At 40.7% G+C, this 26,433-nt stretch overlaps 1 protein-coding gene across 5 annotated transcripts in view; it reads left to right on the top strand.

Annotated features, from left to right (window-relative positions):
- Positions 1-26,433, top strand: part of RAPGEF4 (Rap guanine nucleotide exchange factor 4) — a 291,346-nt gene that overhangs the window by 67,570 nt on the left and 197,343 nt on the right. For 4 of the 5 annotated variants that reach the window (XM_082689572.1, XM_082689567.1, XM_082689568.1 and 1 more), the window contains one exon: positions 5,881-6,027. Coding sequence is in view for 4 of the 5 variants with exons in the window: in XM_082689567.1 (XP_082545693.1) it covers positions 5,881-6,027 (147 nt within the window). In the remaining variant the exon portion in view is untranslated. Of the gene's footprint in view, positions 1-5,880; positions 6,028-12,484; positions 12,814-26,433 lie in introns of those variants that run through there. The other variant, XM_082689569.1, reaches the window with a different exon arrangement.

The raw sequence follows: 26,433 nt of genomic DNA, 5'->3' as shown, positions 1-26,433 counted from the left end.
CAGAGAGCTGAAGTGTTTTGCAGATCATTCAAACCACTTGACATCCGGACTGAGAGACAGAGAAACTTGGAATTTAAGTGTTGAAAAACCGTCGTTAATTGAAGATTAACACAAAATGAATGTGGAGATTCTCTGTTCCTTAAATAGAAAAATATAATTTGCTCTTTAGAAATGTAGTTAACCTATACATGTACATCAATATGACTAAGACAGAAATCTTTTCCATTATGTATGGAGCATCTACTGTGTGCCATACCAAACTGTCTACATATCATTTTATTTATATTGAATCCTGCTAATAATCTTAAAAGAAAGGTGGTGCCCATTTCATAAATGAGGGTATTATGCATCCTGGGATCATTCTACCCACAGCTACAATTGGCAGAGAAGAGTTTTGAATGTAGGTCTACAATGCTTTGCTTTGCTATGCTTATAATACAAATGCTATGCTTTCCTCACCGCACTGCCTGCAGGGGATTTTCCCCACCAGGGATGGAGCTATCGGACTCTGGTCACCTCCAGGTCTGTGTCTTTTGTCTACTGTCCCCTGCCTTCCATCAGGGTAGCTTTGGTGACATGGTTGCTAACTTACTTGACACCAACTTTTGTGAATGGAGATAATCAGACCCAGCTTATCCCACTGAAACACATACTGTGCCGAGATAGTGTTCATGATTTCAGCTGGTGCATAGCTGGGTAGAGGAGGAGGGCCTGGAAACTGGACGCCATTCATGGTGAAGGTAGGAGCTGTCTTGAGGGCATGTTCAGGCATGCTGGGCAGGACATAAGAGGAGGCTGAACATTGGAGCAGCATGGCCCCCAGGTTAGTAGGATGAAGGGCTGAAGAGGTCTAACTAGTGGTCACATGATGATGGGCAGAGAGTCAGGCCCAGTGATGGAAGAGGGTAGCCAGGTGTGCTGATTAACAAGCCCGGCCACAGAAGGGCTCTGGGGAGGGACTGGGGCCCAGAGAGCACTGTCAGAACCAGGCAGTTGGCCATTTTGAAAAGAATTAAGATACTAGGTGGTTACCAAAGGAAAGCCATGGAAAGACAGAAACTCCGTCTCCCCAACTGAGGTAGGAGCTCTATAATCAGAATTGGGGCAGAGGATCAGAGTGGGGGGAAACTGATGATTGTTTACATTTCTTCTAATGAGAAAGAGAGTTGGTGCCCCTGCCTGCATTGGATTTGATCCACTGGTGAGGGTCAAGCAGATCCCAGTATTGGAATTGGAAGGTTAGAGGGGGAGCAGTGCTATTTTCTATTTTCCTAGAGACTTGGACTCAATATACGTGGATAACTATATCTATATATCTATATATCTATATATCTATATATCTATATATCTATATCTATATCTATATCTATATCTATAGACTGGCTGATTGGAAAAAAAAACCTGTGTGGATTTAATTATCATTTAATTGATTTTCCTATTGAGCCTTGGCAAGCAGTACTTCAATTTCATATGGTAATTAAAGAGGTATACAGAGAGGTGTTTAAACTGACTAGTTCTAGTCTTAACTCTTCTGCTTGCTAGCCAGACCCCTGGACAGGTTCCTGAACATCTCTGGGCCTGATTTTCCTCAGCCTATGAAATAGCAGTGATGTTGCAGGATTGTTGTAATATTACTGTCAATGAGAATATCCAAAATTTATTGAGCATTTCTTTTGAGTCAGGCTCCATGTGAAGCAGTTTTTTTTTTTTTTTTAAGATTTTATTTATTTATTTGACAGACAGAGATCTACAAGTAGGCAGAGAGGCAGGGAGAGAGAGAGGAGGAAGCAGGCTCCCCGCTGAGCAGAGAGTCCGATATGGGGCTCGATCCCAGGACCCTGAGATCATGACCCAAGCTGAAGGCAGAGGCTTTAACCCACTGAGCCACCCAGGCACCCCGTGTGAAGCAGTTTAAATAAATTATCTTGTTTAACTGTTGTGAGGAATAAACAAGGCATCATAGTTGAGACACCTGGCCCAGTGCATGGCACATGATACTCCACTCGCACACACGGACTCCCGCCTGCAGGCCCACACAGCGTAGGCTGTGTACTGTTAAGGGAAAGTGGGTGAGTAAGTGTTCTAGAGGATAGGAAAAGGAGGGATCAGGTTGACTGACAGGTGAAAGACAGTTGCATCAGATGAGATGAAGGAACCAGATGACATGTCAGTGACATGCCACAGGTCACTCTTTTGTCGAGCTCCCTCACCCCTGATAGAGTGGAATTGGCCTCAGAGACCCAGTATGCTCTACTAACACAAGGAATCTTTCCATGTGTCACCCAAGGGGTATTACACTTACTACGTGTCTGCTGCAAAGCAGAAAGTGATAAGCTGCCATCTGTCCCGATTGCAGAAGTCCCCTTTGAGAATGCTGGTTCAGCCCAGCACCTCCCCAGAGGTCTCCGTGTAACCCAGGACTCGCACAGTCATGTCTGGCTAACCCAGTCTCTTGTTCTGGGTTGCCCCAGAAGCTGACCTAGAGTCTAGGATTTAGTCGCAAGTGGTTTTTTTGAAGATGACCCCAGGAAACCTTGTAAGGGAGTGGGGACGTGAGACAAGGAAGAAGGAACACCAATAAAAGTGTGGTGAGAGGATTTCAACTGGGCTCAGTCTTCCAGGCAACCGTCTAAGGTTGCACTGGTTAGGAAGCCAGTGTACTTATCTTCCTACTTACTCTCCTGCCTCTTTGGCGGAGGTCACCACTTACAGACCTTGACTGCCCAGCACTCTGGCCTCAGGTGGGGCAGGGCAGATGCCCGAGAGAGCCACACGTGTGTATGGCAGCTGTTCAGAAAGCTGTGGTGACCTCGGGGGCGGGCTGAGGCCAAGAGTGGGGGAGGTCCCACAGGACTTAAGCTGCATCGGCTACATCTGCCTTCCTATGCTGCAGACATTCCAGGTTTTAAATCTACGTTTCATGTTTGAAAATTCTTAAAAGAAGTTGCCATCTTATCACAAAGTAGAACATTTCTTGGCTGTTGTTAATATTTTATATTCCCTGAGCAGGTGCCAGCCAGTTTTTTCAGCCTCTGTGTCACCGTAAATATTTTCTTGCTGGTGGCCTTTCTGTACCTTCATCTGTGAATGAGCAGAAAACAAAACAGCCTGGGTAGTAGTCTCTGTTAAATAAGTACGGAGACATGAGCAGATCTCTAGAGTATGTGTAAGCTTTAAAGAAACAGTGGTATTCCGTTCAGAAATGGACACTTTCAGCTGCAGGCAAAGGCACGCGATGAGCCTAAGTGTAGAGGTTCCAGCTTGGAATTCTGACCATAGGGATCTGGTTGGATGTGAGTGCAGGCCCGAGTAAGACTGCTTCCACCGCATGGACTCACATTCATCCTGCCTTTCAGTGTACATACTGAGCAACCTGTCTAAGGAGGAAATGTGGAAGGACGGATCTCATACTCGGTTCTGGTGGGAGAGCGAGGGACCCTGGAAATGAGCCAAGGTGCTTGATCAAAGGGCCAAGGCTAGGAGTGTCCCCTTGCAGAGGTCCTGACCTATGACCTGCGCTGACAATGCTAACAGGACTAATGTTATCTATGGAAAGCACAGGGAATGTTAAATTCTCCCAGGGACAGCCAAGAATGCCTTCAGTCTTTTGTCACAAGAGCTGTTCACTAGCAAGAGGCCAGGCTCATGTGATTTTTCACAGCCTGTGTCATTCTTTGTATACCTTTTGGTGACAGACTACATAGTCAGAGGTAGGAGGCAAGAGAGAAGTCAGTTCAACCCATAAAAATCTACAAGTAGCTCACGAATAGCAGATCTTAGTTCTTTTGTGTTATACTGTGTGAATAACCTTATATATTTAAGCTACGAAGATGGTAGCAGGAGTGTTATTATTGGTACATCCCTGTCAGGTTTAAAATAGAATTTTACACTGGAAAATACAAATTAGACAAAAGAATCCTTTCTGAAGTGTCCAGATGAGAAAGGAGGCAAGTGGGATTCTCAAGGGAACCTGATAGTCTCAAGAATTTATGGAAGTCCGTGATTTATCATAGGTCCTTTCACACTTTTATTAGAATTTGAAAATTACTCAGTTACCTAACTCACTGAACATTGATACTTCAGTTCTGGGGATATTTTTATGACTGAATTTGTTTGCAGTTGCCTCTTTGGAAAATTTATTAACAGGCTATTCTTACACTTCCCCCCAATCTTTCTTTCTTTTCTGAGATATTGATTTTATTTTCCTGAACACAATTGTATATGGTAATATCTGGGCAGAAGCAATTTTCTATGGTTCAAGGAACTGGATTCTTACGGGCATTTGTCTTAGTAATGTGATTACAGAGTCACTAACTTGATCTTAATAACATTTGCCTATTATCGTGTATTAGATACATGAAAGGAAAACTGTGCTTTCTCGCTCAGAGATTTTCCCTTGTGTATCTCCCTTAGTGGATAACGCCCTGCAAAATTAATGTCCAGGTGACTTTGAGGGGCTATTTCCCTTATTTGAACTAGTTAGGATTAAATACAAATACTATCACCAATGTCACATGCAGAGTGGGAATTGCTTTTTTTAGTGTACCTTGAGAAACTAAAATCATTGCTTCCCGGCATTTTATAAACTAGCCACTACTGTCCCTCTTCTGAAGCTGTTTTTACTCTGCTGTGGCTGCAGGAGGCAGCACGATACAAAAAGCTTGGAATCCACAGCCAGAGAGAGAGCCGTGGTTAGACTCTGACTATATCCCTTACTGTGTGTGTGGGCAGGGGCAGTGTTAATCAACCCCCACCCCACCCTCAGTCTCCTCATCTCTTCAAGACAAGGTGACGGGACAGCCCCCCTATTCCAGTTACCTACTGAAATATCATAACTGGATCCTCTCACTAAAAAACTCCATTTATTTTCAAAAGATTCCCTCTTTTTTTCTTAAAACAGAAAGTAGTCCTATGGAAAGATAATCCTGTCTGCAGAAAGACTTGAACAAGGTTACTACTCGCAGCTTTATTCATAATATCCCTAAACGAGACCAACCGAAATGTTCATCCAGTATGATAACAGATAAGCAAAGTGTGGCGTATCCATGCAGTGGAAAAGTACTTGTCAGTAAAAGGAAAAAAATTACTGATCCATGCGACAATGTGGGTGAATCTTACAGACATGATGTTGAGCAAAAGGATCCAGACACCAAAGAGGGCATATTGTCTGACTCTTCGATTTTTTAAACATCTTATTTATTTATTTGAGAGAGAGAGTATGAGAGGGAGGAGGAGGCAGAGGGAGAAGCAGACTCCCTGCTGAGTGGGGAGCCCAACGCAGAGCTCCATCCCAGGATCCTGGGATCATGATGTGAGCCAAAGGCAGGTGCTTAACTGACTGAGCCACCCAGGTGTCCCTCGTCTGACTGATTTTGCATGAAGTTTTAAAACCAGCCAAACTCTGGGTGCCTGGGTTGCTCAGTTGTTAAGCGTCTGCCTTCAGCTCAGATCATGATCTCAGGGTCCTGGGATGGAGCCCAGCATCAGGCTCTCTGCTCAGCAGGGAGATTGCTTCTTCCTCTTCCTCTGCCCTTCCCTGCTGCTCATGATCTCTCTCTCAGATAAATAAATAAAGGTTTTTAAAAATAAATAAATAAAGCCAGCTAAACTCCCTTATGGTAATAGAAATCAGAACACTGATTCTCACTGAAGGGAGGGTCTTGACTGGAAAAGGGCACGAGGGGAATTTCAGAGTAATAGGAATGTTGTATGTCTTGATTTTGTTGGTGATTACATGGGAGTATGTATTTGTCAAAACTTGGGTGCAATTGAATCGAGTGCTTTATTTTGTATAAATTATGCTTAAATACAAAGAAAAGGCAACTCACCCTTATCAGTTAAATGTTTAATTTTCTAATGACCAATTTTGGGGATTCTCAGGATGCAGTGACCATCTGTACTCTGGGAATTGGGACAGCTTTCGGAGAGTCCATTCTGGACAACACACCCCGCCATGCGACCATCGTTACCAGGGAGAGCAGTGAACTGCTCCGCATCGAGCAGAAGGACTTCAAGGCTCTATGGGAGGTGAGCCCCAAGGCTTCTTTGTCAATTAACGTAGTTGCAGAAAAGAAAGGGAGCTGCCACATGGATAATGGCATTACAGTCAAGCCTTAATGTGTTCTGTTCTGAGCCGGTAGATGGAATTTAATTTTCAAAACTTGTTTTTGAAATGAGTGAGTGAAAAAGCCATTTTGACACAAGACATTCCCCCCCCCTTTTTTTTAATTTAGTGCTTGCTCAATTTTCTGTGGTTTGACATACCTTATAATTATTTCCTGAATGACCATAGAGTGTTTTATGTATTTCCTCCCTCCTATTCCACAGATGTATTCTTAACCAGCGAACAAAATACTTTGACATTTTCTTTTGCATTTTAAAAATCATCGTTGACATGTTCCCTGGTAAAGTGGAATGAATGGGGTTAACATCTGCTTCATTTAAATGCTTTTAAAAATGATGGGCCCTATAATAAGGTATGGGAAACGAGGGACATAAAGATGTCTGGTGACTTGCCAACTTCAAAATGCATAGGTGGCACAGCGGTGGATGGAGCCAACGGGCACTGGGGGCTTTTGCATTTACCGCTGCTTACCAGCGCCTCTTAGGGGCTTCATTTACAAGAAGTGGGGGGAATAAATCATCTAATATGCAGTAACGGCAAGTGAAGCACTTAGAAAGGCCCAGCTAAGCCTTGCATCTTTCACGCTCATTTCTTTTCAGTTCTGCAAGCTTCTGATTTTAACCTGTGGTTGTTCCTTATCTTTGTCCTTGGCTCAGTATGTCCAAGTGTTAACCCATCGAGCTGGCAGGCTTTGCAACTTGTCCCGGTGTGGCTAAGATTTTAAACTTGATCTAAAAAGAATTTTGTGTAATCAAATAGTTTCCTCCAGAGCCAAACAAATGACAGATGCATTAAGGGAGCCAACCTGCAGGTGAAGGAGTGATGCTTTGCCTTAAAAGTCCTGTAAAGCCTTGGAAGGCCTTGGTGGTGAAACCTGTTACTTTTATTCTTGGCAGTAGTGAATAAATTGCGGGGTTGCTTGTTTGAAATGTTCCTCTTAGAAAATATTAAAGAGCTCCAACTGCTCTGTAAAGTTCAGAGACAAAAGCTAGTTTTAGGAAGGCAAAGCCAAAGTAGGTTTGCATGAGGTGTGTGCGGTGAGGTTTTCTGTCAATTAAAAGGGACCAAGCTTGAGGCAAATAAGTCTTTTTTTTTTTTTTTTTGGATCTTTCATGTTTAAAAGGTAAACTGAAAAAGTCTTTTCCAAAAAAGAAAATTTGGAAAACCGGTTTAAGAACAAAAATGATTTCCACCTGTGATGTATGTCTTGATAACTGCTTTTGTCTGTCATGATTTCTTCAGGTTGCTCATTGAGGATGGTTTGTGGAAATATTTAAAATTTTATTTTAATTAGGAGCTCTCAGTACTATGAAGGAAGTTCTTGACAAGCTTCTATCTGTGAACATTTTTTAAAAAATTTATTATTAGAAAAATTGTCAAACATACAGAAAATCCAAAAGGATAACACAAGCTTGGCAGTTGCTAACATATACAACTCAGCTTCGCAGTTGCTAACATATAGCCAGATTTGTTTCATCTTTGTTTTTTGGGTTTTTTTTGCTGAACCACTTTAATGTAAATGACAGACATTATGACATTTCACTGTAAATATTCAGCATAATCTCCAAAAACTTAGAATACCCTGCTACATACCCATAACACCTTCATTTCACTTAACAAAACTAAAGATAATATCCTAATATCTAATACCCAGTCCACAGTTCAAATTTCCCCGTAAATACCCATAAATAAGTAAATATTTAGTCAATAACTATCTTTGATTTCTGTTTTATTCCAAACCATGTTCAAATAAAGAATCGCATATTACATTTGGTTGTTATAGCTCCGTCAGTCAGTCAGTCAGTCTCTTTCTCTCGCCTTCCCTCCCTCCTTACCCCTCTCTGTATCTCTCTTTCTCTCCATGACATTGACTTGTTAAAAAGGCCAGGTCATTTTCTCCCAAATTCAAGATTTGTTTGATTGTTTTCTCATGGTATCTTTTTGCACCCCTACCCCAGGGTCTCCTTTAAATGGAAGTTAGAGCTAAAAACTTGATGAGATCAAATCAAACATTTTTTGGCAAGAACGTGTCAAAGGTGCTACTGAGTATATCAGGAAGTTCATCACGTCTGCGAGCTTTCCTATGGATGATGTGTTAGTTAGATTAGTGTGATCCTGCAGTTAGAGTGCACTTGAGTGCATTGCAGGGCTCTTTTCCACAGATATTTCCCTTAAATGAAAATCACTAAATGGGGATATTGATATTGAGGGTGGTCTTTGATATCCCAAACCTTGTCATGTGATTCTGCAGCTCGGTGGGTCCAACCCTTCCTCTGTGACCTCAGAGCAAATTTCTGATCTCCCTGCCAGTGACTTAAGTGAGCTGAAAAGAATGAATAGAGTTTTTGTCTGACTTCTTAATTTACAGGCAGGGGACTGAACCTCACAGTGAGTAAGAGATTAGTCAGACACTTCATTTATTTGCCTGTTCATGTAACTCAGTACAGAGTGCAAACTACCTGCTCAGTCATCATTTTAACTGGCTAAAATGAAAATGCAAGAGACTCCATTATCTAGAAATCTGCATGAGTCAGGAATTTATTAATGGGCACAACGATGCACCTACACTATGGGATAATCCTAAGAAATCATAAAATTCTAAATTACCTTCGAAATAGAAAAGACCGACTTAAATTTATTCTACCATTCATTTCTCAACACACATTCGTTGAGCATCTCCTGTGTGCCAGGTGTGTATATAGCAGCAAATGAGATTGGCTGGGCTGGTGCTCTCCAGCAAGGGCTTCTGTTCCACTCAGAGAATGCCGAAAATAACCTACCGAGCCATAATATTATTTCAGAGTAGAATATATCATTATCACTAAATAGATTTTATCTCTGTCTGAATGAATGGTCTACTTGTACATATAGCACTGATCTGCTAGCAAAATATCTGATATTCAGAATATCTATTCCTTGATTATGTCAGATAATTGAGTTTATAACTCAGCCATTTATTGCACTCAATTGCCATTAATTACTCATTGGCAAAATTAAAATTCAAGCTCGCACTCGCAGCTGAAGTCCAAGATAGATCTGCCCACCAAACATTAAAGGGAGAAGATTATGTCAGGAAGGGTTCAGGTAGGAGCCTCACTGCACTGTGAGATGGTGGGAAGAAGGCAGCAGAAAGAGAAGCCAGATAATGCCTCTCCTGGTGGCAAGGTAAGGAACTCAGTGTTGGGTTATAGGTTAGGAATAGTAAAAATTAGATAACCTGAATCAAGGATCTAAATGTGTGAGTTGGAGCGCCTGGGTAGCTCAGTGGGTTAAAGCCTCTGCCTTCGGCTCAGGTTGTGATCCCAGGGTCCTGGGATGGAGCCCCGCATTAGGCTCTCTGCTCAGCAGGGAGCCTGCTTCCTCCTCTCTGTCTTTCTGCCTGTCTCTCTGCCTACTTGTGATCTCTGTCAAATAAATAAATAAGAACTTTTTAAAATGAATGAATGAATGAATGAATGTGCGTGTTTATCTCATTTGACTACTTACTTTTGGAGAATGTTATGGTGGGTCCATTGTGCAAGCACCCTCTCGTTTAGCTTTGTCTCCTTATCTATGTACTGTTGTCGTTTAAAAGGGCTGGCAGATAAAACTTGAGGGCTAGGTTTCTAAGTTACCTCTTCTAACTCTAAAAATTACAATCTGTAGCCACTGCTAGGTAGCATAGTCTGAAAGTAGCTCTTTAATAGGCTGAGCAAATAGTCTATTTTAAATCTTCCACTTGGGACTTGAATGGCAACACAAAGCTAGGGAATCCTGCTTCCTTTCCTGACCAAAGGCAAGTTTCGCCGGCTACTCTACAGGAAGAGAACAAACTCAGAGAACTACATGTGAGATTTTGAAATCCTATTCAATTTAATCCCAGATACCTCTTGCTTTATATTGTCTATTATGTTGTAAGTTAAATTCGTAGCACCCAGTGTATTTTAAAAAAGTTATTCCCATAAATGTAACCAAAAGCATTATTCGATAGCCTCTACAAATACATCAAAGGAAGTATTCCCCAAGATGGAACTGAGGTCGCAGCTTGATGCTTTTCTTTGCATTCTCTGTCTTTCCTAATGAAAGCTGCTTTCTCTCCTCCTCTCCTTCCATGTTTCAGTTGCTGATTTATGGTCAGATTTGAGAGCATTGGGTTGCTCCATCTTAAGACATGGTCATGTTTTCTTAATGTAAGTGAATTATGGTAATTTTATTCAGAGTTGGTCAATAATGCATCCCTCTTCTTCTGCATCTGTGGTATTAGGACTTAATAAAATACATGATCCAGGACATAAAACATCTCATTTTTCAGTAGCGTACAGGGGATGGAGAAAGAAGGAAAAGGAGAGGAGACAGGAGATAGTTCTTTTTTAATTCAGTTTTTTTTAAAGATTTTATTTATTAGTTAGTTAATAATTTGACACAGAGAAACAGAGTGTGAGCAGTGGGAAGAGCAGAGGAAGAAGGAGAAGCAGACTACCCACTGAGCGGGGATGGGGGGACTCGATCCAAAAGCAGCTGCTTACCTGACTGAGCCATGCGGGCGCCCCCATCATATTTAGTTCTTGAGACAACTGTAATTTCAACTTTTTGGCACTAGTGTCATTGCATACCCTCAGTAAGGAAGTTAAATGGCAGAGTAGTGAAGGGTAGGCTTGGGAGTTTAAAGCCAATTATTAATATTTGGCCCAAGATTGTGGGCATTTATGATTGTTTGTGGCTCTTGGACTAAATAAAGAACTGGTTTACTGTCCAAATCTATGAGTTTCTTCCCAGCAAATATAGGATCAAGTTCCCAGTGCTTACAAATGACTACAGCAATGGGCTTTTTGTTCTTCTTGTTGACTTTCTATCTAACGTCGTGTCTGTATGAGGACGCTTCCAGCTTTGCAGCATGTTTTGACATCTGTACATTGAATATCCCAAATACATGAAATTGAATGATGAGGTGAGTCCAGTGTATTCAGAAAAGCAGATTCAAGAGGCACCCTCAATCAAATTCATAAAAGACACTACTGAGAGGTCCTTGAACGAGTGGTCTGCCCCCTGCTTCACTGTGCTTCAATTGCATGAGCATCTTCTGGCCAAAAGCTTTCCTTCACAGTGAGCCATGTTTGAGCATGTTCAAAATAATAATACGTGTTTATGAAGAAATCATTTGACATTTAAAGACAGCAATAAAATGACAGAGTCTAAAAATAAAGGCAATATTTAAAATTTATAGTCTGACCCATGCTGTAATAAAAGTGATTTCTTAGCTGTAATTGTCACTCAGAAACTTCTTGGCACACATTGTGATTTTATTCTAACTAAAGGATCCCATGTTACCGAGAACCGTTGCTCAGACATAATGATTGATACAGGAGAGTTTATTTCCCAGATGTGTCTGCGGCCTCAGTAAATATCATTAAGTGACCAAAAATCTATTTCAAGCTTTATGGGATATAAAACTGAATGATAAAATGAGGAAATAAGTGCATGTTCTGTCTTAGCCAAAGAATGCAACTTCTAAACAGGAGTATTTCTAAGAGTATGAATATTCTTGCAGAAATATGTTTACATCTGTCTCTACTGCCTGATTTTCAAAGAGTTTTATTTCTTGATTCTACCAGTTATGTTGATAGTTGTGGAACTGAAAAGCCTTTGAGTTATTTCCATTCACTGTCTCTTCTTGGACTGTGCAGGGAGAAAAAGTCCTTTTCCATTAATAATCTTCAAGGCACTGTGAGAATGGGAAGTATTGAAATAACAGCAGCTTAGCCTTTGCTGGGGCGCTTTAAAACCCTTATTAGAATAGTATACTTCTCAGAGGCATCTGCTCCTGCCTTGAATAGACTTGATGTTCCTGTCAGTCTCAGGCTGTCAGAAAAATTAAAGCCAAATACTTAAAACATAATATCAGAACATAAAAATCTCAGAAGTCCTTTATTTATCATGCACATCATTTCAAATTTGTTCACTTTTACTTAAACGGGAGGCTTCCAAGGTGGGCTGGTATTTCAGGTAAATATTCAGTGGCCCTGAGCAGGGAGACCAGACTGTATGACCCAGCCTCAGACGCACAGCCTGCCTGTTAGTACACCTCATTGGAGGACTGGCTGGAACCTAACTAAAAGCCAAGGGACGTGCTTTCTCCCAAGTCAGAAGTCTGTGCTTACTTTTGGCAACTTTGGAGCTTGTACTGTAGGGTTACTTCCCAGGCCAGAAATTTGCATCAAAGGGCTAAGAAAAATACATCCAAAAATAAACATGAAAGCCAAGATTTCATGCCAGGAACTCCAGCCACACACATCCTGTTGGCTGGTTGTCTTGACTCTCCTCACAGTTGTGATTCTTTTACACGAAGCGGAAGCCTGCTCCGATGACTTGGACCTCATGTCTGCTCCAGGGTCTCACTCCTCTGTCCTCGAGCTTTTCCATAGCGTGGCGCAATGATTCAAATCCAGAAAGGAAGGGAGTGCAGTTATTAGGAGGTAACTAAAGTTAAATATATGTGTATGTGTAGAGGAAGTCTTTTCCTACTGTCTTTGGCTGCCTGAGCTTTTCTGGAGAACCACCAGCACCGGACTGAGATCCTTTTAACACTAACAGATACAAACAAGGAGTTATCGGCAATGAAGGTGTATTTTGCTGTCCAGATAAAGGACAGATATTCACTGGATGTCTGGGAACTCTGAGAGACTGGAAAAGAAGGACATATGCCCTATCAGGTCAGAATGGATCTTTATTTATTCTTTGGTGGGGAGATATTCTATGTCCCAGTTTGCATTTTGGTTTGAGGAATTACACTGTGAAACATCTCTGGCTTTCCTAATTATGTTCCACCAGACCTAAACGTAAAACGGGACTGACATAATTTGATTTCATCTTTGTTTGTGATGCATGTGTGTGTGGAGGGAGGAGTGGTGGCTCATCTTTTCCTAATTGTGAAGGGTATGTTTGTTTAGGCTGATGATCTTAAATATGTTTCTAGATAAACAAAGATAGTTGTTCATAACTAGCCAGTTACATTGATCACATTGATATTAAATATATGTAATTATCTGGTGACATATTTAATGGCACATATTAAAAATGACTTTGGGCAAGATAACAGATTGAGAGTGATGGTATTTTGTCCCCTGGATGCTCAGTGGGTATTTTGCCTGCGGCTCTCAGACTATATGAATTCCTTAGTGTTTATGGGAACACTGTTACATTATTGATGACTTGAAGTCATACCAGCTCTGCAAGCTATGATTTTACTATTTCTCAGAAGATGATCAGGGGGTCTGAGCAGATCAAGGCTTGGCTGGCAGGTGCCAGCAATGTCCAGATGCTGTGGGTAGACCTGTAAGCAGTAGTCATCGCTTCTTAGCCGGTGCTCTTCTGGGGGTTCATTTCAGGAGTGTGTGCCCAATCCTAGGATCTTGTAGTTGTTGTTAGCAGAGGTTCTGGAATGCCTCCCATGGCCGTGCATTTGCCAGCTCACCTTGGACCCCTCACCTCCCCCCAATCCCCTGGGATTTTATCTTGCAATGGCCCTCATTACTCTCCCAGCGAACTACCCCTCCTTGTGGCTGCTAAGGAGCTTCTCAACTCCCTGCTGATTGAAGCCACTTTCAAAATGTCATCTTTTAGAAACTCCTGTCGTAATCAACAAATATCTTCTTGGTTCCCTCCAAGTGCAAAATGTATCACATCTGTCCTGCTTTACAGTTTAGTGCAGGGGACAGACAAGCATAAATATTAATCACCCCAATATAAGACAAACTGGAAAGTTCTCTAAGGAAGATCCAGGCCAGAGGGAGTGATTCATTTCCATCCGGGGTATCATTTCAAACGAAGACAAAGAAATCGGGCTCTGAATTCTGTGGCTAACAGGGCTATTTTTCAGCATCCCTGAAGGATTGGGGTCAGTTAACCAAATTATGGCATTTGAGGCAGTCTTGTCCCAAGGGACTGACCACACAGAAGAGGCAGGCTTCTTCACTCCTGCTGTTCCATGTTCTGTCCTCTCCTCCAGTGATAGGCCCCTGGGCAGGCTTGTAGGGGTCGGCCTGCCCTCTGAGGGTGTCATGTGTTGCATTCCCAAATACCTGGCTTTGTGTTTTGTTTGTTGTTTGGTCATCATGTAGAGAAATCCGCTCTGAGGTTTAATGAGTCCCACAGGCAAAGGCAGTTCTAGTTGGGAAAACTTTAAGAACTTGAGACTCAGAAGGAACTCGTGGTATGGACTGGGGGATATTGTTAAGCTCTTTATGTGTAGAAAGCCCTGTGGTCATGGGACTCTTCTGTTCTCAATGGGCCAAATTCCACTCCTGCGTAGTCTCTAGGCTGCTGCGGAGAGGTTAGAGCCCAGTCACTGGGGCAGGGTGTCTGACACCGAGGAAAGAGCAGCAGGAAATCCTGTCACAAAGTCAGCCTCTCCAAATTCCTGCAGGCTTGCCGTGGTTGATGTTACTAACCTCAGTGTTTTGAGCTGTCTGGCCCAAACCAATAAATGCAAGACAGACCTTCTAAAGGCTATTGATGTGGTCAAGTGGTCTGGCCTGAAATTCTGATCTATTCCTGGTTTATCCCAGCTTTGCTAGATAACTTTTTGGAAAGCTCTCCAGCTCCTGGGCCACCTATCTATAAATGCAAAGATAGCTTTATTTAAATGCTGCCTTGCTGTCAGGAATACTCCAAGTTAATGTTGATTGCTTACTTAGGTGCCTTATGAATTGGAAATTTTAGTAACCCCCCCTTTCCTTTAGGTTTGCAAATTCAAGAAGGCAAAGCCACAGATTATGTGACTGGAAAGTACAAAGTCTAGGCAACAGCTCATACCGTATCAAATTATATCATTAGAAAGGTAGGAACTTTTTGGTATTTTTCCTCATTGAAAGTTGTAATTCTTAAAACTACTTCCACATTAGAATTACCTGGAAAGCTAGTTAAACATTCCCATGTGTGGGCCTTCCCTAGAACAATGAAACCAGAATCTCTAGAGGAGGGGCCCTGGGTATCAGTGGCTCCTTCAAGCTCCCCAAGGAGGCCTACTGGGCAGCCAGGGTTGAGAACCTCTGTCTTCCAGCAGCAGGCTTTGGTAGGTGGGCACTGTGTCCCTTTGCATCTGCTTCTGCACTTACTTGCCTGGTGTTTTTGTTCTGTGCTAAGGCTGTATGATTGAATAATATGCCTGTTCTTGTTTGTGTTAAATCTCCTAGTGTAATTCTTCCTTCTCTCATATAGACATTCTACTTCCAAATCATGGTTCCTGCCAGATTTAAATAATAATGGCCATCAGTACTTTAGAGATAGAGTGAGTGGGGTTTTTTATTTGGGGGTTTGTGATTAGAGGTTCCCTGTGTGGTCTGGTTATTAAAATTGTGAGAATCGGGGGACCTGAGTGGCTCAGTGGGTTAAAGCCTCTGCCTTCAGCCCAGGTCATGATCCCAGGGTCCTGGAATCGAGCCCCACATCGGGTTCTCCGCTCAGCAGGGAGCCTGCTACCCTCCTCCGCTCTCTTTCCCTGCCTCTCTGCCTACTTGTGATCTCTCTCTGTCAAATAAATAAATAAACTTTTTAAAAAAAATTGTGAGAATCAAGTGCAAAATCCACTCCCACTACCCCCCCGGCCAATTCAACCACCCTACAAGCACACATTCTCTCAGCTGTCAGAACAATCTTCTCATTACACATCATGTAGCTCCTGGAAAATTCCACACTGTACCTTTGCACAAGAATGTGAGTGAAGAAGGCAAGTAATATCATAGCACTATTATGAAGAGAGTTTTGAGCCCATGGACCCCCACAGAATGTTGAGATCCCTGACCTGTCCCTCAACTATACTTTGAGAATGACTTCTCTAAGATAAATTCCCAGAAAAAGAATACTAAGATGAAGGGTATGAAAATATTTATGTCTCTTGATAAATATGACCACATTTATTTTCAGTTGCTTTTATTCTGCCACCAGGAGTATTTGAGCATGCCTATTATATCCAGCCTTAGCCAGCATAACCCTTACATATTTTCCTCTGTTAGAACAGACACTGTTATTGTCATTGTGTTTCTTTGATTACTGCTAGGATGGCTGAGATTTTCTTATATATACTTTTTCTGATTAGATTTCCTCTTTCAGAGACCATGTTACTCACCCATACATTGACATTTATTAATCAGTTTATATGAATGCTTTATTTGACCAAGCTATTAACCCTTTGTTTTAGTCTGTTGACTTTTCATTTGTCATGACTTTAAAGTACATAAATTCTGGGGCACCTGGGTGGCTCAGTGGGTTAAAGCCTCTGCTTCAGCTCAGGTCGTGATCTCAGGGTCCTGGGATTGAGCCCCATATCAGGCTCTCTGCTTCCTCCTCTCTCTCTGCCTGCCTCTCTGCCTACTTGTGATCTCTGTCTGTCAAATAGATTTTTTTAAAAAGTACATAAATTCTAAATCCATAACTCTCCAAGGAAAAGACTATTTTGTGGGTTAAAATTTTTAAATTTGTTTTATAAAGATATTTTCTTTCATTTGTAGCTGATTTGAAAAAAAAATCACATGATGTAGGCAATAACAGTGTTTTTAGTCAGTGGTGCTGTCGGCATGAATTGAATGAGTTTTTAAAACTTTCTTCATTGCTTCTCCTGCTTCAAAACATTTATAAATGCTCTTACAAATTCATATTATTGGCCCCCATTGTTTCTTATAACATCTATGTTTATAACCTATGTCTTATAACCTTATTTTAGCAAGAGTATCACAATTTTCTTCAGATTTCTTTTCTGGATATTTGTACCATGACCTGTGTCCCTTCCACTGCTCTTCTGCTTCAGTTTCTGTGAAGATCCCAGTGATTTAAGGGTGGAATCCTCCAGCTCTTAGTTCCCACTGACCCTCCCCTCCACCCCCCATACCCCAAACATTGCTCTAAGCTTTGAGTCTGAGTGAAACATCAGTGTTACTGGGATACCTTCTGAAGTTAGTGAATTGAGTCCTCTTTTTAAACTTTATTCTATTTATTTATTCATTTGAGGGGGGAGGTGCAGAGGGAGAAGGAAAGAATCTCAAGAAGACTCCCCCTGCTGAGTGTGGAGCTTGACCTGGGGTTCAGTCTCATGATCCTGAGATCATAACCTTTGCCGAAACCAAGAATCGGGGGCTTAACTGAGCCACCCACACGCCCGAAGTGAGTCCTCTTCTTTGAGCATCTATAACTGTTTGTTTTCTTTTCTTCTCTGCCCAGAATTGTATCTACCTCTTTAATAGTTCTAGGGAAAGCATAGCTCTTAGCAGTAAGTGTTAATGAAAATGGCTTTTCATTTTTAGTTCCTTGCTATTTGTTGTGGGTTTTACTTTATTTGTTTAGAGGATATTTTTGCTCATGCTTCACTTTATCTAAAAAATTCATAGAATTGCCTAGTACAAATATACTGAAAAAGGAAAAAACCTCTCTATAATAGCTTACATTATATCTAATCCCTGTTAAAAGCCTAAAAGAACTTGGAAAAGGGAAAATGTAGTAAAATGACCAGATACAGCATTTAATAAAAGATCTACCTAGTCAAAGTACCTGGGTGGCTCAGTGGATTAGCATCTGACTCTTGATTTCACCTCAGGTCATGATCTCAAGGTCCTGGAATCAAGAGCATCTGGCTCCATGTTGGACATGGTATCAGCTTGAGTTTTTCTCTCCCTCTCCTTCTGCCCCTCCCCCCTCTCGAATAAATAATATTTGAAAAGCAAAAAGATCTCCCTACTTAGGAACATACACAACTTTGTGAACAATGCTGCAAAAAGTATCTACTTATCAGTAAGTCATGAAGTTTTTAAATAGCTTTAAAAAAATGTTAGTGTTCTACTTCTCTGAAAATGGTATTGCAGAGCACACTACCGCCATTGACATTTTCTTTCCTTAATTACCAAAGGTTTTGTCATACATGGCAGATGGCATATTTAATGAGGTTATAATTAATAAATGAAAATTAATAAATTAAAATCATTGCATGACTTCCTGATAGTAATAATTGCAAGCATGTACATAATAGTCTAAACTATTATGAGTCCTGACATGGTTAAGAAATTTTTAGAGACTTTTAGTAGAGTTGGCATTCCATCTTCATGACATTCTCTTTCTTGCACTCTGCCTGTGGCTTCATCCTTTCTTCTCCCTCATTCTAACCCCTTCTCCAGACTGCATTTAGGTCTGAAATGTCAGACTTCTCTTTTTTCCCCTCCAACTTTTTATTCAAATTTTGAACACTCAGAAAATTTGAAAAAAAGACCAGTAGGAAATACCAAGTTTACTTGAATATTTTAGGTTGATTTATTTTTCCCTCCCTGCTTCTCCCTGTCCTAGCCAGCCTCCTTTTATAATCAATTGTGTGTTTATCTCTTCCTTCTCAATTCCATCTCACCATCTCTCTCAATTCCATCTCTCCATGACCTCCCTTGCCTTCCCTCTTGTCTAGCCAGTATGAAGGGAGGCAGCATGGTTTTTTAAGACCAATGAACGGGAATCAGCCCAGCTCTGTGGCCCAGGCAAGTTACTTCACTGCCTAAACCCCTCTCCCCATTTGTAAAAGGAGGTTAACAATAATCCTATCACAAATGGTTGAGAGGATGGAAAGGATCTAATGCCAGCAAACCCTTAGCCCCACAGATCCATGCAGATGGAGGAGTTCAGACAAGTGCATGCTTGCTCAGACACCTAGTGTGCTGTCTCTGCTGCCCAGGGATAATGTTCAAACCATCTACGTTGGCATCCAGAACTTTCTAAATGTGGCCATACATCCTTTTCCAGCCATATTCCCTCTATTAATTTATCTGAATATTTTTCTCAACCAGATCATATCTGCAAGCACTAGTTGGGCATTCGTGAAATGCCAGGTGCTATGCTAGGCACTGGGCACACGGATGCGAACAGCATGTAGCCCTCAAGGAGCTCACAGTCGAATGGAGGTAAATATGTGAAAATAAATTTTAAAATCAGATGATATGAGCTATCGCAGAGGCACATACAGGGGCTGGAAGTGGAGATAGTACCTGCCAGGGAGAGTCCCAACAGTTTCCAGAGAAGGTCTCCTTGTGTGTATGGTCCTCCTAAGGCTGACAGGAAGGTGACTGACAGGAAGACGTCACCAGACACAAGCAGAGGATATAAGTGCTACCATGGGAACATGTCTGTTTTGGTGGAACACGGAGGAGGGGTCGTAACAGCCCTCTCACTTCCCGGGACAAGCTTGCCTCCTTCTCAAGCTCTTCATGGAAAGAAGAGCCTGTCAGAGCCGACTAGCCTTTCCTGAGGACAGCAAAGGATTTTCATCTCCTTGTTTCCCATCCCGGAAGATAACCCCCATCCCCCCACCCCTTCTCAGCCTCTCACCCCCCAGTTCTTCTAGACTCTAGTGCCATGCCTGCTTGCTCCCTGGGGCAAAAGCACACTACAAGCCTGGAAAGTGTTAAGGCCCCTTTACCTCCACTCACCTCCTTTCTCCACCGGTCCCAAGACCCAGTCCAACTGCTGTCTCCCTTAACATCTGCCCACCCCAATGACTAAGGACCATTTTCTATAGAATCAGGATACACATCAGACCATATAGTCTGTTCCCTCTTCATGTGGGAGAATTCTGAACATTTATTCTGAAAAAAGTCTTTGCAGAATTTGTGATGTGAGAATGGAGAGGATGGATAATTTTCACTGTGGCTTTCAGGCTGAGACATTGGTATCCAGAAACTCTTCTTGTAGTGAAAAGAAATCATTAGGAAAAATGCCAAGTTCCAGTCTCAAAACAGAAATGCTTTGCAGTAAGAGGTTCTACCAAAGCCCGTTTTAAAACAAATATTTCTAATCCATGGATCCATCGCTCCTCTAAATAGAGCACATTGAAGTATTTTGTATCCAGTTCCAAAATGATTAAACTTTAATGATAAGTCTTCATGGAAGTGTGGTTTTGTATTTTCAGTTCCATACCTCTCCCCCAAAGCCACATATAATCATGCCCACACTGCTAAGTAGACACCTTCAGACAATGGTACTTCTAAAAATTAACCACAGCATGGCCCATCATGCAGAAAAATAATTGTCTTTGTTTTTTATTTAAAGTAATTTAATTTATTGAGACTAGGTAATACATACACATGGTAACTAAATTGGCTAATTGAATTTAAATTAAAAAAAAAATACAGTAGAATGTATATAATGAAAAACATGCTTTTCTCTCACCCCTGCCCTAACCACCAGCTCCCTTGCCAGAAGCAACCCGCTGTTACGAGTTTCTTCTCTAGAATATTTTATGCACAATATTCTCTTTGCTTGGTTATTGGGCAAGACCTCCAAAGCTTGCATATGATTCTTTTTGTCAACCTCTTAAGAAAGAAAAAAGTTTTAAAACTTCTAAAATTATCAAGACATTTTGAATCACAGTCTTCACACAAATTGACTGTGACATACCTACCAGGAATTGAGGTTACCTTTTCCTTTACTATTTATTTAAATTCCAACAATTTGAATCTGCTGTCAGCATTGTGTGACGTTATAAATCTGAGAACGTTATTACAAAATGTGACTGTGTTTCAAATAGAAAACTCTAACCAAACTTGTAGGAGTCTTTAGTACAATTTGTTTTAATTTTTAGTTACTAAAAACAAGTAAATGTGTCAAAAATTCAAAGTAATATACATGTTTAATAATATTGAAAGTATAAGAAGTAAATAAAGAAATAATACCTCCCTCAATTTGAAGAGAGGTGTTTAATCATTGTAGCTATGGGATATCACATTGATACCATGCTAGTAAATAAAACATGGGAAATCCTTTTGCCATTAATTTTCCAAGTATTTCTCCCTGTAAATAACCTCTACATATCTTTTACATTTCCTGAGTAGATGTATATGTACCGATCAAGACATACATCCCTTGTGGTGTAGATGACCTTGCATCCATGGCCCTTGAGAGAATAAATATGTGTGTCGACAGTGCAGCTGTCATGAATTGAGTTCATAAAATTGGATTTGTTTTTTTTTTAATCTGACATATTATTCTTGCTTAATTTCATTGTGCTGACCATGGTTTCAGTGCTATAAATCAGGGGGAATGTTTGCCCACAAAAGAAAGAGAGAGCAGCAGTAACAATATGAAATATTGCCTTTGTTTTAATAAAAATATTTCTTTTGGGGGGTACCTATCTTCTTTCAGCTGTGTTCTCTGGGACTTATTATTTTTTATAATTTTTTTTAAACAAATCTATGTTGACTTGATGTAAGGGATAACATAAAGCTCATAAAACTAAATGTGAAACAGAAGAATGGGTGAGGTATGGTAGCAAGAAAACTATTTTTTAATGCAAAAAAGTAGGACATGTATATACATGTTCAAGCAGTACACACAGAGTTGACTATGTAATTTGTGGGGCCTGGTGCAAAATAAAAATGTAATATCCTTTATTCTCCCCAGAGGAAGAAATTGTCACTAACGGTACTAAAATAAAAAGCTTTTTCCTTTCTCTTGCATTTTCTATCTCAACCATCATGCTGCTTATTTGCCACTTAATGTTCTAAGTAAAGAAAAAATTAAATTACTAGCACAAATTTTCTGTTTGTCTTCCTATGGTGCAATGCCAGTTTTAAATGCAAATGTAAGGACATTTAACTTATATGTGGAATCACCAAAGTGATATAATTTCTATTTCCTGGCTTGTACATGCACATGTATTATATTCTTACTGGAACAGTAGAAACCATGCACAAAACTAATTCAACTGTTTTTACTTCAGTTCTTGATGCACATGGCTTCTACCCACACTTTCAATCTGCAGCTGACAGATCGCTAATGCAGGACTCAGGAAGAGGAACTATGGGTTGGCCCAGCTTTCTTTTCCCTTCATGTCATTATTTTTGGTGTAAGTGGTTGGCTCATACAGGGAAGTAATATGAATAAGAACGGATATAATAAGAGTTTCTTTGTCAATACTACCGTCCTCCTTCTGTATTCAAAGCAAGCTCTGATTAGAATGGGAATTGGGACCTCTGGGGCCCATCAGCACCTGAACGTGCTCATTGGCAGATGTAACATGCTCACTGTGTAGTTGGGTTGAGCCGTGTGGAGCTCCCAGGCCTCACAAGTGCACCTGAATCCTGTTCTCACCTGTTCTATGTGAAAGGGGTGTCAAGGAACCGTGGAGGCACATGACCCTGTCCCTGCTCACCTACATGCCCCAGTGTTCCATTACACTTCATTACAGAACACAAGTTCAAAGATAAAATCACTAAGAATTCTAGGATGGTGATAGCAGAGCATGACACCCAGGGCTCAGGCCCTTGAGCATGGGGCCCTGTGTGCCTGTGAAGCCAGCCCTGAGTATAGAAATTCATTAACTGAATGACGCTCACATTCCCAATTATTTCAATAGCTTCTTCAATAACATTTCCAATTGATATAGCTCTAGAGAGGTAGATATGTACATATATGGAGTGGTAGATTAAATATGGCCACCAATTCACCAACCAAGACGGGGAGTCTGCTTTCCTCCTCTTGAATACCAACAGGCCATGAGATGTGCTTTCACCATGAGAATGCTATGGGAATGACTGTGTTTGACTTTGAGTGTTGGCCTACAGAGGCCTACAGTTTTTTTCTTGCCCATGGGGAGCGCTTCCTCTTTTGTGTGACGACACCTGAGAAGAGGAACATGTAGGTCATTCCAGCCTTTTCAGCTATACCAGCTGAGGACCCAGAGAACTGAGTTTATTCAGTCTCAACCAACTCCCAGCTGGTTGCAGCCTCCTGAGGCAGCCCAGGTAGGCTTATCAACAGAAGAACCGCTCAGGAAACCCGCAGAATCGTGAGAAATAATAAACAGTCACCATCCTACATCATTAAGTTTTGGGGTGTTTTATTATGAGCAATAACTATATAATAGTATTGACATTAAAAACATTTAAACTGGGGCACCTGGGTAGCTCAGTGGGTTAAGCCTCTGCCTTCAGCTCAGGTCATGATCTCAGGGTCCTGGGATCGAGCCCCGCATCAGGTTCTCCGCTCCACGGGGAGCCTGCTTCCTCTCTCTCTCTCTGCCTGCCTCTCTGCCTACTTGTGACCTCTGTCTGTCAGATAAATAAATAAAATCCTAAAAAAAAAAAAAAAACATTTAAACCTATATTCTTCCACAAATGAGATTACATCATTCATATTATCTCTATCTTGCTTTTTTCTATTTAGTGGATCTTAGAGATCCTTCTGTCTCAGTGCATTCAGATTAGCCACATTATGCTAAGAGTTTTTCATCGTCTGGATTACCATAATTTATTTAACCCATTCGCCTGATCATAGACAGTACATTGGTTTTCATCCTTGTAAACGCTGCTGCCCTGGACAGTCTTCTACATATATATTGATGTATTTTTATGGAGTAAGTCCTTACCTGCGAACATTTTGTGAAATTTACAAGTTGAATTATTTTCTAATTACGCTTTCGAAAGTTAGCATCAATTTATACTTCACTGTATATTTCAAAAATGTGTAATTTCAAACTTTGAAAATTTTGCCAGGAAAAAAAATTGGTATCTTCTTATTATTTTGTTTACCTAATCATGAGTGAGGTTAAGCATCTTTAAAAATATTTCCTGGTGGTTGTGGGGTTTTTGTTTTGGTTTGGTTTGGTTTGGTGTTTTTAGTTTGTTTTCGTCTGTGAGTGAGTGACTAGTTTATATCTTTTGTCCAGTAGTCTACTGGGTTGTATCTGTAGTTTCTAATAGTATAATAGCTCTTTGTAAATTAAACATGCTTCCTTTTTGCCATATGTATTAAAATATTTTCCAAGTTTTTTGTTCAAGATCTATTTTGTGACCAGACACTTAGGACTAGAGAGACATTTTTTTTACTAGCTTTATGATTTTTTTTCCCTCAAGGCATTTCATTCATTAATTTTTTTCCTCTAATCTCTTTTCCTTGAACTATGCCCCAGTTGTACCTCCTTAAGGACATATTACTATAAAAAGAAAACTTTTAAAAGATATTATTTTTTTAAGATTTTATTTATTTATTTGACACAGAGAGATCACAAGTAGGCAGAGAGGCAGGCAGAGAGAGAGAGGAGGAAGCAGGCTCCCTGCTGAGCAGAGAGCCCGATGCGGGACTCGATCCCAGGACCCTGAGATCATGACCTGAGCCGAAGGCAGCGGCTTAACCCACTGAGCCACCCAGGTGCCCTTAAAAGATATTTTGTTGTCTATCACTTCCCTTGGAAATTAATTTAATGTTTTTATCCTTTTGCTACTTCAGGGAAGTACGGTACTACAGGAGGTTAATCCTGAATTGATTTGTTGCTGGATCTTGTTGACTACAAAATGCAATTCCTAGCACTGATTCATCCTTATCTCTTTGGGGAAAACTGAAGGGAAGAATGCCTTTAAAATTATATCACATACTGTTTTTCTTGGCCAGATCAATGGCTTAGCCGTTTCAGTACATGGTCCCTCATTCTCTTTACGGATCAAGTATTTTTAGTGGGACATCTTAGAGGGTTGGAGCTAAAGAACCCTGGATGCAGAGATTAAGTAATTCCACCTTCTTGCCTGGATCTGATAATTCCCATACGCAATGCATTGCTTGTCAGTGGTTCTAGGAAAATGGGATATAGTCATGTGTGGAAAATAGCAGAGGCAGTTCCAAAAACCTTGGGGGAGGAGATTGATAAGAATGTCTATCAATTGGGTGCATATTATTAAGGTAGGGGAAGAGAACTACTTTTAATTAAAAACTTGATTTGGAGAAGCAAGCTAAAATGGTGGTGGAAAGTGCTGATAAACAGTAAGAAAGAGCCAGTGAGCTCCTCTTCCGGAAAAGTTTGGAGACCTCTTTTAATACATAGCAATCCCCCTTGGAAATAGATTAAAATATTTGTCAAAACCAAACAGCTTTCAACCTCTTTTTTTTTTTTTAAAGATTTTATTTATTTATTTGACAGACGGAGATCACAAGTAGGCAGAGAGGCAGGCAGAGAGAAAGAGAGGAGGAAGCAGGCTCCCCGTGGAGCGGAGAACCCGATGCGGGGCTCGATCCCAGGACCCTGGGATCATAACCTGAGCCGAAGGCAGAGGTTTTAACCCACTGAGCCACCCAGGCGCCCCTCAACCTCTTTGAGAAATGAGAAGGCTGTCAAAAGATTGGTTTTCAATAAAGGGAAATATTCTTCCTTTAAACATCAAAATATTTTGGGGGGTCGTTTCAGTAGTTCAGTCAATTAAGTGACAGACTTGATTTCTGCTCAGGTCATGATTTCAGGGTCGTGAGATGGACCCCTGTGGCAAGCTCCACGCTGGGTGTGGAGTCTGCTTAAGATTCTCTCTCTCCTCTCCTTCTGCCACTCCCCACCCATTCTCTTAAAAAAATATATTTTGGGAAGAAATTTTTATAGATTACTTTATAATCTCCTTCTCCTACTCTGTCTTAGGTAAAAATACTATATTTTGTTTTCTTCTATCATAATTACTGTGTCATCCTGATAAGTTAATGTCCTTATATTGTGCTTTAGTTAGCTGGTAGAAGCCCTTAGGGGCTTCTAAGCTGTGTGGTTTTTGCCCCATGCTAGAGTACAACACTGTGTAACAGAATTCTATAGTTTTTCTGTTTTCCCCTTTGTTCCAAATTCCTGGCTCTCACTTTTCATAGCAATCAATATTCTTGTCTGTAGAAAGCCATCTTTATTACTTGTCCCTGGTGATCTTTCTCTGATAAGTGTTTGGAAACAACATATTCACACTTTTAGCGTGGTGTCTAAAGCAAGAGTGAACGACCTTGAAGAAGTGAGCTGTTCACTCTTGTAGCAGGGTCATCTACCACCTCTGATGTGTAAAATACATGGCATATTTGGTTTGGTGACTTAGGTGACTTATTTGCAACTCTTAATTGTGTTCAGATTGATTAGGAGACCTCTGGATTAATGATGTATGACTGAAGGGATTTAAATCTTTATAATACATTATTTCTAAATGATGTGTCAACCTATAAACATTATCCTATGGGAAAAAAATATATATGCACACTATAAATATACAGGATATGTCCTATGAATCTACATATAAACACACACATATATCTATGAATATATATTCATTAATACATAGGGGGGCAATTTCTAGGGTGGAAAAGCACATGGCCTGGCTGTCATATGAAGTTGAGTCAAATTAGATTTTACTGCTTTTCGGCTGTTTGATATTAGGCCAGGTGTTTGTACCTTAGTTTTCTCATTTATAAAATAAGATAAAATACAGCTTTGCATGGTTGTAGAGTATCTGAGCATCTAGCACATGGGTGAACATTGAGTGAAAGAATTTCATTAAATGATAACAATTTTAGATATATAT

The sequence above is a fragment of the Mustela nivalis genome (genome assembly GCF_964662115.1).
Source record: "Mustela nivalis genome assembly, chromosome: 11".
In the NCBI taxonomy this organism is placed as follows: Eukaryota; Metazoa; Chordata; class Mammalia; order Carnivora; family Mustelidae; genus Mustela; species Mustela nivalis.
This window is presented reverse-complemented; position numbering and strand designations above follow the sequence as displayed.